At 35.5% G+C, this 13,190-nt stretch overlaps 1 protein-coding gene across 6 annotated transcripts in view; it reads right to left on the minus strand.

Annotated features, from left to right (window-relative positions):
* LOC127496077 (uncharacterized) overlaps positions 1-13,190 on the minus strand; it is a 485,656-nt gene that overhangs the window by 51,163 nt on the left and 421,303 nt on the right. For all 6 annotated transcript variants that reach the window (XM_051863678.1, XM_051863679.1, XM_051863681.1 and 3 more), the window contains 3 exons: positions 11,568-11,981; positions 5,454-5,897; positions 1,239-1,691 (listed from right to left, as the gene is read on the minus strand). In XM_051863678.1, the coding sequence (XP_051719638.1) occupies positions 1,239-1,691; positions 5,454-5,897; positions 11,568-11,981 (1,311 nt within the window). The remainder of the gene's footprint in view (positions 1-1,238; positions 1,692-5,453; positions 5,898-11,567; positions 11,982-13,190) is intronic.

Raw genomic sequence — 13,190 nt, forward strand, 5'->3', positions numbered from 1 at the left:
ACGCAATCTCACATCAATTTGTACGTATTTTACGAGGTGGCTAATTCGTAGGAATTCGTATGACCTCACGTTTTTGTACGATTTGTCTAGACTCTAGTGATGGGTAGGTTTTGGGGCAGGGTTAGGGGTGGTCCTCCCTGGTGATGCTTTTTGAAAAGTGAGTGAGGTTGAATGAATTTGTACGAATTAGCCACTTCATAAAATACATATGAATTGCTGTGAGATCGGGTTAAAGTGGCTGATAAATAAAGCAAACTCCCACAGACTGACTCAGAAAAGCTTTTTATTCTACATTGTTTAAGAATTGTCTATCATTATGTATTAGTTTTGTGGAATTAATGAAGTGGTTGGTATTTCTGAGAATTTTTGGCTGAGCAAAATTAAAGACAGACTAACAATAGTAGTTCATATTCTCTCTAGTGAGAATAGCTGCTCTGTGGAATATTGATTCAAAGTAAAATAATAATAATAATAAAAAGGATTAAATATTTTTTTCTAGTAATTGTCAAGCATAGTATGATTGATTGTTGCCACTAATTGTGACTTTGTAATTGTGCCTCCAGGAGCTCAGCTGTTTTTGGAAAGAATCGGTACAGCATATCTGTCTTTTATAAATCTGATAAAACTTAAGACTCTTAGGAGATATGAAGGATGCTACACTACTCTATAGGTACTCAAGATTAACATGAGATTGGCTGAAACTGTGTGTTATGTACCCTTTAAAGGAGATGTAGCACTTAAACCAAATGTTTGTGACAAAAAAGGTCAAAATGAGGGTTAAAAATAATCTTTTTGAATATATGACTGTATATAAAATTGACTGAGAGAAAATATTAAAATAATTACAAACATCATGTCAAGACACCTTAAATCTGTGTTCAAGTGCATGGACATGAAAAAAATTGGTTGATTTAATTACTTTCCTGCTCTCAGTGTGTTTTGGCTCAATATTTATGTAAATGCAGTCAGTTCCATCTCACGTGAATGCAAACGGTAGGAACAAACAAAATAAATAAATAAATGGATAGCTATCAAAACAATGGATCTGTCTTACTGTATAAATGCAGACAAAATCTTCAGCTAGGCTATATTAAAACAACAGAAATTAAGCTTACATCACTAATGGATCTGACATATTTCAAATTAATCTAAATCAACATTATGAAATGCATATAAATTACAACATTAAAATAAAACTGAACCAAACTATGAGTGGAATTTTCCCATAAAACTCTCACCTGAGCTGTGAGATGTAGGGCAGACACTGGAGGAATCCCCTCACTTCACTCTCTTCATCTGTCCAGTCTCTCAGCTCTACTGGTTTCTTCTCTGTTTGGAGTTTCAGCACTTCTAGGAGGATTGAGCTCTTTCTCTCTGAGAGCTTTATTCTCCAGACTACAGGAGCTGACAACTGATAAATTGGCTGTAATGCTGGAAGGACAGTCCTGCCTGTTTGAGTCTCATAGTCCTTCACATGTGACCACAGATCCAGCAGGAAATCACACTGATCAGGGTGACGGTTAGTGCAGTTGTCACTGCAGGGGAAAGATTTGTAGCTGCACACATCTATTAACATATCAGTGTAATTTTCTTTATTTCCTTTATTTGCATCACACTCTGATGCTGAAACAAAGAGATTCAGCAGAAACTTTACAGCAGGTTCCTTCTTCCTGTAGAAAATGTCATCAAACCTGTGAATTCATACACATAAACATCACTGCATTGTTTAGTGTATATAATATGACAAGCAACACATTTAATCATTTAAATATAAAAAAAAAAACACATGTGAAAGCTGGTGGAGTTATTTTTCACAATTCGTATTCAACTATTCAATCAATGAAGGTTCATATTTGAGTTGTTATGGTTGGTTGTGTCAGTGGTGAGTGGTGAATACAAACCTAAAGTATATTGAAAATATAATAAAACAGGGCTCAGTGGGACTGGCTTGCTCAGGCCAAAGTTTCAGATTTTTTACTTGCCCTTCCAAAACATTTTACTGGCAAAAACTGAAAAGTAGGTATTGTTCTTGTCATTTTGACCCATGTAAAATGCTGCTATCAAGATGTGAGGGTTAGATGTTAGGGAAATATCCATTTTCTTTTAGTCTTATATTCAGAAGCTTCCACCATGTTTAAAGAAATTTAATTATGGTGTCTTTGCTGAACTTGTTACCAGATGATTTTATGGAAGTAAATTATTGACAAATGTCTTTAATGCTGCCTTCACATGCTATCAGAAATTTGATAATTCCCACTTCTGAAGTCTTGATTACAAGCTTATCGCATTCAAATTTTGAAATGAGAGGGCGTTCATGTGCAATTTTTACCTAGGAAATTCCAAGATACGATAATTCCGAGAGCATGTGAAGGCAGCATAAAACCACAAAGCATGTTAAATTGCACTAATTCATTGCATTAACAGGGCTTGCATTTCCGGAGAACTTTGGGGGCATACTGTACGTATTTAGGCTGTAAATATTTCAATTGAAAACATTCACACAATTTCATTATTAAAGATTCAATAATCCATATTCTCCTTCCAGATTTAATTTCCAAAATATTCAGTGATTTTAAAAATACCACCTATAATATTCAATGCTTAACAATGCTTAAATCATTAAGAGCAAACTTAATATACACCAGGGCTATTCAATTAGCTTCATTTGAGGGCTGGATTATCACATTGAAAATGTGAGGTGGGCCAAGGGGGTGGGGGGTTGTCCTGAATGCTTTCTGGGGGGCCTATAAAATGAATAATAATAATAATATAATTTGAAAAGCAATGCATTCAGCAATAAAATATACTGTTATTAACAACAGTAACATCTATAAAAAGTTAACACCTAATAATTATAAGGTTAAGTTAAATTATTCTGACAGAGCAACTGAGTTACCACTAACACTAAAAGATACTGCCATAGTGTTATAACAAAAATGAATAATATACCCTTACTCCACTAATAAATTACATACAATATACATGACTATATCAAAAACATAGTATTCAACATGAACATACCACATTTCTGCCAAAACACCATGGTTGACACAGTGTTACTAGTACATCTATGTTAAATGTTTGTAAAGGTGGTGATTTAGGGATTTAAAAGACTTTTAACTTGTTCATTCATGACAATATTGTCATGGCAGGCATCTATTGTTTTGGTAGTTTGTTGTTGTTGATGTTCCATCTAATGCTAAATTGCATGTTAAGTGTTTTCTTTATAACAGTTTTCTAAGAGAGGGAACATGAAAGTTTTAGTCTTGTTTTGTTTTTCATTTAGTTTATTTATTTATAAGGCACAATTAATACATGTAATGTTGACCAATGTGCTGTACAATCGCACAATAAAATTACACAAATAAAATTAACTTTCAGACAAACAATGACTTAGGAACATCTCTTAAGAGCCTCTTGCTAGGTAACCTACTGAACCAAATGCTAAATCCAGTAAATGTAATTTCAGGTTGCGTTTAAATTAACCATAGAGAAGGAGCCAGTCTAAGATGTAGATGTAGATTATTCCAACACTTTGGAGCTGCTACTGCAAATGCCCGGTCACTACTCAATTTCAGTCTGGTCCTTGGAATGTCTAGGTTCATCTGATCTGCTGATCTGAGAGGCCTAGATGGTTTATAAATATGAAGAAGTTGTACTAAATATGGTGGGGTCAAGTTATGCAATGCTTTATATACAATAAAATCAATTCTGTACTGGACAGGCAACCAATGAAGTGAGGCTAAAACCGGTGTTACATGCTGTCTTGTACAAGTGCCTTTTAAAAATCTAGCAGATGCATTTTGATCCAGTAGTAGACGGTTTAACAATACTTGGCTAACACCCATATACAGTGAGTTACAATAATCTAGTCTTACAGAAATAAAAGCATGAATAATCCGTTCAAAATCACTGGAGGACAAAAATGTTTTTAACCTTTGCTATGGATCTTAAATAGAAGAAATAAGATTTGACCACTGAATTGATCGGTTTATCAAATTTCAAAGAACTATCAAATTGGACACCAAGGTTCTTCACTACAGATTTACAGAAAGAGGCTAACTCCCCCAAGTCAAAGGAGTTTTAAGTGTCAGGGGCCCCAAACCAGATTATTTCAGTTTTGATTTCATTCAAATTCAGAAAATTGTGTGACATCCAAGATTTAACTTCATGAAAACATCTCAATAGTGACTCAAAAGAACTTTTGTCATGTTTTCGCAAAGGTAGTTACACCTGAGTGTCATCTGCGTAACAATGAAAAGATACTCCATGCTTATGAAATATAGAATCTATAAGGGTAAAATATGTAATGAAAGCAAAATTGGGCCAAGAATGGATCATTGTGGAACCCCACTAGACAATGGGGCCATTTTAGAATACTGTTGACCAAAATTAGCTGAAAACGTCCTATCAAAAAGGAAGGACTTGAACCACTCAAGTGCCCTGCCCCGAATTCCCACTGTTTTTCCAAGCGAGAGACAAGGGTATTGTGATCAATGGTGTCGAACACTGCACTAAGATCTAAGAAAACTAAAACCACTGAACCGCCAGAATCAATCGAGATCAAGATGTCATTTAAAACGTTCAACAAAGCTGTTTCTGTACTATGATTTCATTTAAACCCTGACTGAAAATGACAGGACATGTAGTAGTAGGATTTAGCACTGAGTTGATAGTATTAAATAAAATATTAGGATTACTGCGGTACCTTAGGAGTAGATCAACAAAATATTTTCTCTTAGCTGACTTAACTTAGTCGGTAGAGAAGACTTACTGTACACAAAGGAAAAGAGTAACCATGAAGACACTGAACTGAATGTAAACACAGCTTTCTGGAAATCAGTTTTTGTGAATTAATGATTCGCTCTACCTGTTGCTTTGGCCTTTGTCAACACCTGCTTGCACCACCTACTGACCAACAGCAGTTGAAGATTATGCATTGGTATTCTACTGCTATTCCTGCAGTTCCCAGATGTGCAAAGTTGATTATTCTGCCAAATTTGAACCACTGAATTTGTGGAAGTGAATTTGTAACACAAAATAAAATGCCTGTTGAATATTATATTTGGTGTATTTATTTACACTAAATACTTTGGAAAAGAATTCCTAGAAGGTAAATTTGGATTATTGAATTTTAATAATGAAATTGTGTTTGAAATGTCTTCAGTTGAGATATTCACAGCTTAAATACTTAAATTTTAGCCTCCAAAAATGCGATATGACGTTACGTCGGCACCAACATTTTTATCACAATGTAATTTTACATCATGATAATGATATTACAATACAATTTTCTTTTTGCTGGAAATAAGGTTATAGTCAGCTCTAGTTCACGTTAACATACATTTTTATGTTAACAAATATTTAAGTTGATTATATAATGTAATTGTGATTTGTGAGTACTAAATACAATAAAACAAGCATAGGGAGGTGTTTTCCATTGAGACTCTCACCTGAGCTGTGAGATGTAGGCCAGACACTGGAGGAATCCCCTCACTTCACTCTCTTCATCTGTCCAGTCTCTCAGCTCTACTGGTTTCTTCTCTGTTTGGAGTTTCAGCACTTCTAGGAGGATGGAGCTCTTTCTCTCTGAGAGATCTATGATCCAGACTGCAGGAGCTGACTGATAAATTGGCTGTAATGCTGGAAGGACACTCCTGCCTGTTTGAGTCTCATAGTCCTTCACATGTGACCACAGATCGAGCAAGAAATTAGATTGCTCAGTGCGATAGATAAAAAAAAAATCTTTGTAGGGGAAAGATGTGTAGCTGCACACAGATGTTAATAGTTCAGTGTAATTTTCTCCTGTACTTGTGTGAAATTCTGATGCTGAAACAAACAGATTCCGCAGAAACTTTACAACAGTTTCTCTATTCCTATAGAAAACACCATCAAATCTGTGGAGACACAAATAGAATAATCACTTTAATGTCCAGTGTATGACAATCATACATGTTTCTATTTTCTATCAATACATTTCCATGAATATTCCATGACTTTAGAGGCAAATATTCATGACTTGCCATTAAAAGTCTGTCTATACATGTAAAAGAAGAATACAAATTCATGAACAAATTTACCGCTGCGTATCTTAACTAACTAATTACAAATAAATAAAATAAATAAAAATAAATATTTATTTAAATAACACTGCGCACTAGTAAACTGCAACTGTGCCAGACATTACCCCACAACTTTTCCATTTAGGGGTAATATCTGCTACTTGGAATTGATTTCCAGGGGCATTGTTGTTGTTGTTTTTTTTTTTCCTTCGTAAGTATAATTTTTTATAATCACCTGTGTTCTATTTTATGTCAAATATTTTAACCAAGTACTTCAATCAATAAGAATGCTATAGACTGTTACTAATAAAATTTTATCAACAAAAGCCATCTTTATACTGCAACTATGTAACAGAAGCTGCATCTGACATGGCATTTGTTTATTTACACAGACTTATGTTCATTTTAATGTTGCTCAAAGGAGGCATACATGTATTTAAACAATTTCATTATGTTAACAGCATAAAGTATATAAATTATAAAATTAACAGACAGAAACTCGGGGTAGGGAAATATTATGACAAAAATCATTATTGCTGATTATTGCTCTTGATATTGTAATAATGATTACTAATGTTGATTAATAGAATACATAAAAACATTTTGTGTTTGCGGAAATGGCACGTCATATTCTGGCTACACAGACAAAACAAACTAAGAACAGTTTATGATTATTTTATTGCTTTTACTTATTAGAAAATCAAGATATCACCAAGATATAATTGGTTATTATTTTAGCAGCATGATGAAAAAATTAAATTAACTGAAATAAATTATTTACAGAAAGCGAGCAGAGAATGTTCCCGATCACTGAATCGGTCCATAACTTGGGTAAGCAGTCTCGAAAAAACTCCCGTTATAGTCACAGAAGCTGTCTACACTGTGAAATTAATTTCTTACTTTGACCTTATCTGCACTTTGTTGTTTATGATTTTCAGTTGTTTATGAGAATTCAGTCAGAATTCAGTCAGAGAGCATGCACACTGAACAAAACTCCGGAGTTTCAGCAATGACTAATCTAAATGTATCTGATTGGCCATTACATTACAAAAGTGTGTGATTGGTTATAATGTTCAATGCTGCAAAACTCAAAATAAAAATCTTAAAATAAATCTGATGGAACATGAGCAGATCTTAGGCCCCCTTTACACTAGTGCATTTTCGTTTTAAAACGGCGTTTTAAAATGAAAACGATCCTCATCTACACTGTCGTTTCCTCAGCATTTCAGAAATGATGTTTGTCTACACTATATGACCGAAAGCACATCACATTAATGTTCACGCACACTGGGCATGGACATAGAAGTGTAAACAGTTTTGTTTTTTGCATGTAGTATTAAAAAATGCAGTTTAACTGCACAATGGCTGCTAAAAATGACTACAAAACTAGCAAAGATTGCAGTTCAGTCTCCATGTTGTTGTTCACACGGTCGTCAAGGATACGCAGAGCGAGCGAGGGCAGCCATGCCATCGTTTTCAAAAGTCTCCATTTTGGTCCGTTTAGACTGAAACGCAACCCCAGAGTTTTCAAACTAAAACGGGGTCTGCAGCGTTTTCAAGGTTCAAAAACGCCAGCATAGTGTAAACGACAGGCGTAACCATAGCAAAACTTATGCATTTTAAAACGAAAACTCACTAGTGTAAATGGGGTCCTATTATTCTTTTTTTTTTTTTTTTACTTTTTCAACTTTAGTTAGTTTGTAATGTTGCTGTTTGACTCTTATAAAAAAAAATCTGCAAAGTTACAAAGCTCAAAGTCCACTCCAAAGGGAGATATTTTATTTAACAGAATCCACCTTCCAAGAACTACATCGAACAACTTGTTTGGACTACAACGCATTTTTTCCGGATCTTGTGAAGTCATAAATATGCAAAAAAATGGACGAGGTCTTAGTAGGTGCATTTACATGTAACATTGCAATTGGTTTAAAAGTCCAATCTGAATGAAAATACTCCATATAAACACCTCAATCAGAATAAAAATGCCCAAACCGAATGAAATAGTAATCGGTTTGAGAGGGGTGGGATAAACCTTTCTATAAACTGAACAAAATAAAAATTCTGCCATGTAAAAGCGCTTAAACGATTACTTTGCATCTACGTCATCACGTCAAGAGGTCTGGGATCATAAGAATGCAAAATGGTGGCAGCAAAATCAAATTGGAGTAAAACTGAAACAACACATTTATTAAATACACTAAAGGAACTCAGTGTATCATTACTATGGACCTTCAGCCACACACTTCTGCTTTTCGGAGGAGAGAGGGGTAGTATTGAGATGCTCCTTAGAGATGCACAGCCACCAAAAAGGTCAGCTTCCTGCGCCTGTCTTTTCCTCATACCTTCCTGCAGTAATATGCTACAAATTCACACTGTTGCTTAATTAAGAGCAACACATTACATAGCGCGCATAAGAAATAAAGGAACTCCATGTTGACAGGAATAAAAGGCAGCAAACAGGACATATGCTAATGTGCGCATGTCACAAAGTCATTCCGATTGAAAGTGCCGGCACATGTAAACACCATATCGGATTAGATGAACGTCTCATGTAAACAGTCCACCGAATCTTTCAATCAGAATGACAAAAAAAGTGTACATGTAAATGTGGCTATTGTTGTCGCTATATCAAAGAGACACTTTTTTTCCCACCCCATTTCCAAAACTCATTTGTTTGACCTTCCTAACAGTGCATTCACACGGGGCGTCGGCGTTAATGCTTCTCATTTACTTTGAATGGGTGACGTCATGCATTGCCAAACTGAATTGCGGGTTCCGTTGCGTCGTGTCACCATCGTTGTTTGCGGCAGAAAATGAAAAAATTTCAGGCTTGTTCAACTTCATGCAGCACTGTGCAGACCAAACGGCAGCTGACTTTAAGTAGTGCATGCCAGTTAGAAATTTTGTCCGACTTAAGACAGCGCCAGTGCCATGTCACTGTGACGTATGGCATCAAAATACCACAAGAGCGATCCGAGAGCGATTCTCAAGAGCGGCTGCATAAGCTCTGATGACAACAGCTGTTCCACGATTGGCCGGATTCACCACATGACAACGACCATGTGTTTTCCTGTTTCTTATGGCACCTTCAGTTCCACTTATGTTCACAATATGTATTTTTATAACAGTAAAAGCTCTTGCCATGTAGTCGCGGTGTGATATTATGTCATTTTTATCACAATAAAATGCAGACCCCACTTCATTGGTATTTAATTACGTAGTTTTTACAAAATAATTTTGGCAGCTGTGGTTGCCAGAATAATTTTGTAAAAAATACAAAAACACTATAAACATATTTACATAACTGTAAATTTTACAGTATAAAACTGTAATTTACAAACAAGAAAATGTGAATGTAAACCAGTAAATTCAACAACCCACATTGTTACTAAAATATGTTTTGTACCTTTAACATATACTGACAACCACCCTAATAATGCAGGTGGTGAAAGAGAAATCCACACGAAGAATCAAAGTTCATCACAAGTAGCTTTTCCACAAGCTGACAAATATAATAATATAACGAAGGTGCACAGAGTCATTCACGCAAACACAAAACACCATCTTTGTAACACTCAACATTTAAATAATGCAATAGACATTCATTAAACAGAAGATGTAACACAAAACCCTAATGTACATAACTGATAACAAAAAACTATTAAGAAACATGATTATTTAAAAAAAATACTTTCAAATGTGGAATTGTGGGAATATCAGTTTACAGGTTTTGACTGTAATTTATGTCAATTTGTTCTTTTTTACTTCTAAAAATTGTAATTGTGAGAAATTAACAGCATTTTACTGTAAAATTACATAAAATGTCTGGTTAGAGCTTTCACAGTTTTTCCCTGTATATAGTATGGGAACTTATTGTTAACCTATTAACAGTGTTTTTCCGTAGCATTTTTAGAATATTTTACAGTAAAAATAACACTCATTTTTTACAGTGTGTTGAACTTTATTCTTGTACAAACAGATGCTGTAAGTAGTACATAAAATATTGAATAAAAATGTCCCTGAAACATCTGTGTATTTCTCAAATATAGCATTTATTTCACTTCAGCTGTGATAAAGTATGCAAACACTACACGAGCGTCACTACGGGAAGCAGAAAGTGTCTGACTTCATGTCTCCATTTTCAGCTCCTCCACAACTGCAAGCGGCAACTCTCGCCTATCGGTCAAATCCAGCCACAGCCAATGTCAAACAGACCTTTCAACTTTTCAAGCATCAATGCAGTCATCAGCCAATCAGACCGCCTATGCAAATACCCTAGAACAGACGTTAGCCAATGCGTTCAATTGCTCTTTTTTGTGTTCAGCAGAAGAAAGAAATTCATACAGGTTTGTAACAACTTGAGGGTGAGTAAATGACAGAATTTTCATTTTTGGTCTGAATCTGGCTTGAACTGGTTTGAAATTGACACCATCCTTAATATTTACACCTGAGCAGATGAAACTCGCGGTTATGGTAATGGGTGTGACATTTCTCGAACACGCACTACGCAGTGCCAATCACAACACACTGGGCCAGCTAACCAATCACAGCACATTTTATATTTCGGAAGGAGGGGCTTATCGAAACAGGAAATAAACGGCGCGTTCGAGACAGACTGAGAGAAAGGTGCTGTAATAATGTAAAAATGTGAAAAATAATAATTTTTTTTTTTTTTTTTGAACAATCAAGCATGAAGGCATATTTTAGTACATCCCAAAAACAAAATCAAGACTTTGTAAAAGGGCATAATAGGACCCCTTTATCCAATATTATCAATTAAACATATTTTATTATACAGATTTTCTGAAACAAATTTCCATGACTTTTCCAACATTTTCTGGATTTTTTAAATTTTTTTCAAAACGTTTCCAGGCCTGGAAAATTATCACCGTATGGAAAGTGACTATAGCCAAATGGCAACATATTATTTTCCTTCACTTTCTCACTCTTCAAAAACAACAACAACAACAACAACAACAACAACAACAAGAAATGTTAGAAATAAAAAGACCGTCCAATAATATGCCGTTTTCAGGCCACATGATCTTTGATTTTCCCTTCAAGATGCCTTTGTTATATTAACACTGCCATGTGACAATACTGCAAAATAATGGAAAAAATTATAGCTGTGTTGATATACGGCAACTCTGTACTACAATGAAACTGCATTAATGTATTTTCTCAAAGGGAATTTTTAATATACCTTTTGAGATTTAAACTGATTCTGAAACAAAGTTTGAATAATTTCATTAATTTCTTTTAACCATTTAAAAATCAATATGATTGTTACAGATTCAGTTGATATGAAGGTAAAGCTATGTCAATTTCTACACTGTGTTTGTAAACACTTAATCTATAACTCTATTAACCTCAAGTGCTGTTGTGTACTGTGTGTTACAGCACATTATTGTGTGATGGAATCACGTGAACACATAGTAGAAACATTTGCACAGTGAAACAGCAAACCAAACCCAGAGATGCATATTCTACCTATAAAACTCTCACCTGAGCTGTGAGATGTAGGGCAGACACTGGAGGAATCCCCTCACTTCACTCTCTTCATCTGTCCAGTCTATCAGCTCTACTGGTTTCTTCTCTGTTTGGAGTTTCAGCACTTCTAGGAGGATGGAGCTCTTTCTCTCTGAGAGCTTTATTCTCCAGACTGCAGGAGCTGACTGATAAATTGGCTGTAATGCTGGAAGGACACTCCTGCCTGTTTGAGTCTCATAGTCCTTCACATGTGACCACAGATCCAGCAGGAAATCACATCTCTCATAATTCACAGATAATAGCAGTATCTTCACAGTTTCTTTTATTGTCTCTCTCTGGTGGAGAGCAGCTTGCAGACACAAATCCAGTATGAATAATCTCTTTCTTTTCTCCCATGATTTAGATGATCCATTCTGTGGTTCAATAAATCTAAACAAATAGGAAAGAAAATTCTTAAAGATAAAGCTTGTTGATTAAATGTTAACATGGAAAGACATAGAAAAACATGGAATGACATGGAACAACAGCTTTGTATTAGTGAAGTTCATAACCATTTCTAGGTGAACCAGAACTAATATTACCTAGCGACCAGCCAGTACACTGACAGGTGGTGTGCAGCAATAAAGTCACTGTGAACTGAGATTCATGTGTCTGTCCTAACCAGCTGTGACAAGACAAGCAACACTACATTTTGTGAATTCAACATGTCTATGTCTGCAATGTTGTGCTGGGTAGCACTGTTCACACCAAAAGCAAATTAGACCAAAATTCCACTCTTCATGCATATTACATGTCACATGTGTACAACCATATGAAAGAGTGACAATGGAAGTTGAAATACATTGGCCATTACACATATTCTTCAAGCTCTACAATAAAAACCATTAAAAGAAGGATTGTCAGGGAGGGAAGTTAAAAAATACAACGTATGTGTACTGAGTAGGGATGTGCACAAGTAATTGACTAATTAAAGCCCTGGGTATACTTCAGCCGTCCGCATGACGTAATTTTCTTCATGCGGAGGGCTCGCGGCTGGCCGCACACCCCATCCGCGTGCAGCCCAAATTTCGAGACGGCGCGGACGGTGCACGTACAACAGTGCATGCGCAAGCAGAACAGAAGAGTCCACTAGGTGGAAATACGCACAGTTAGTGATGGGCAAATGATGCCTCATGAAGCACTGAGGCTTTCCCCTCATTGTTCCGGGAAAAGATTCAAAGCTTCGATAGTCTCCAAAACAGCGCCATCTGGTGTTTAGTAAAAAATAAAACAGTCAAACCCCTGTGAAAAGAAGCTTCGTCGGACGCAGCGAGACAGCAGCTACCACACATTCCATAGATAGTTTCGTGTTACGTGCTCAAATAAAAGCCTAACAGTGCGTGTGTGTTGAATTTCTCTCAGTGATAAATTCAATTACCCATTAAACTGTGGCATTTAATGCCAGTATGAATATCAATATGATGTAATAGAAGAATAATGTACACATATCCTATATGAATTGCATATGGCAAATATTTTATTTTCCTGAAATAATTTGTATTCTTCATATTTCTTGTAAAAAAATTACAAATTGTAAAAATAGAATTGAATAAGTCTGAATGAAAACCTACACATAAAGTACGATCTGGGGGTTCGAAC

Source organism: Ctenopharyngodon idella, chromosome 15 (assembly GCF_019924925.1).
Source record: "Ctenopharyngodon idella isolate HZGC_01 chromosome 15, HZGC01, whole genome shotgun sequence".
In the NCBI taxonomy this organism is placed as follows: domain Eukaryota; kingdom Metazoa; phylum Chordata; class Actinopteri; order Cypriniformes; family Xenocyprididae; genus Ctenopharyngodon; species Ctenopharyngodon idella.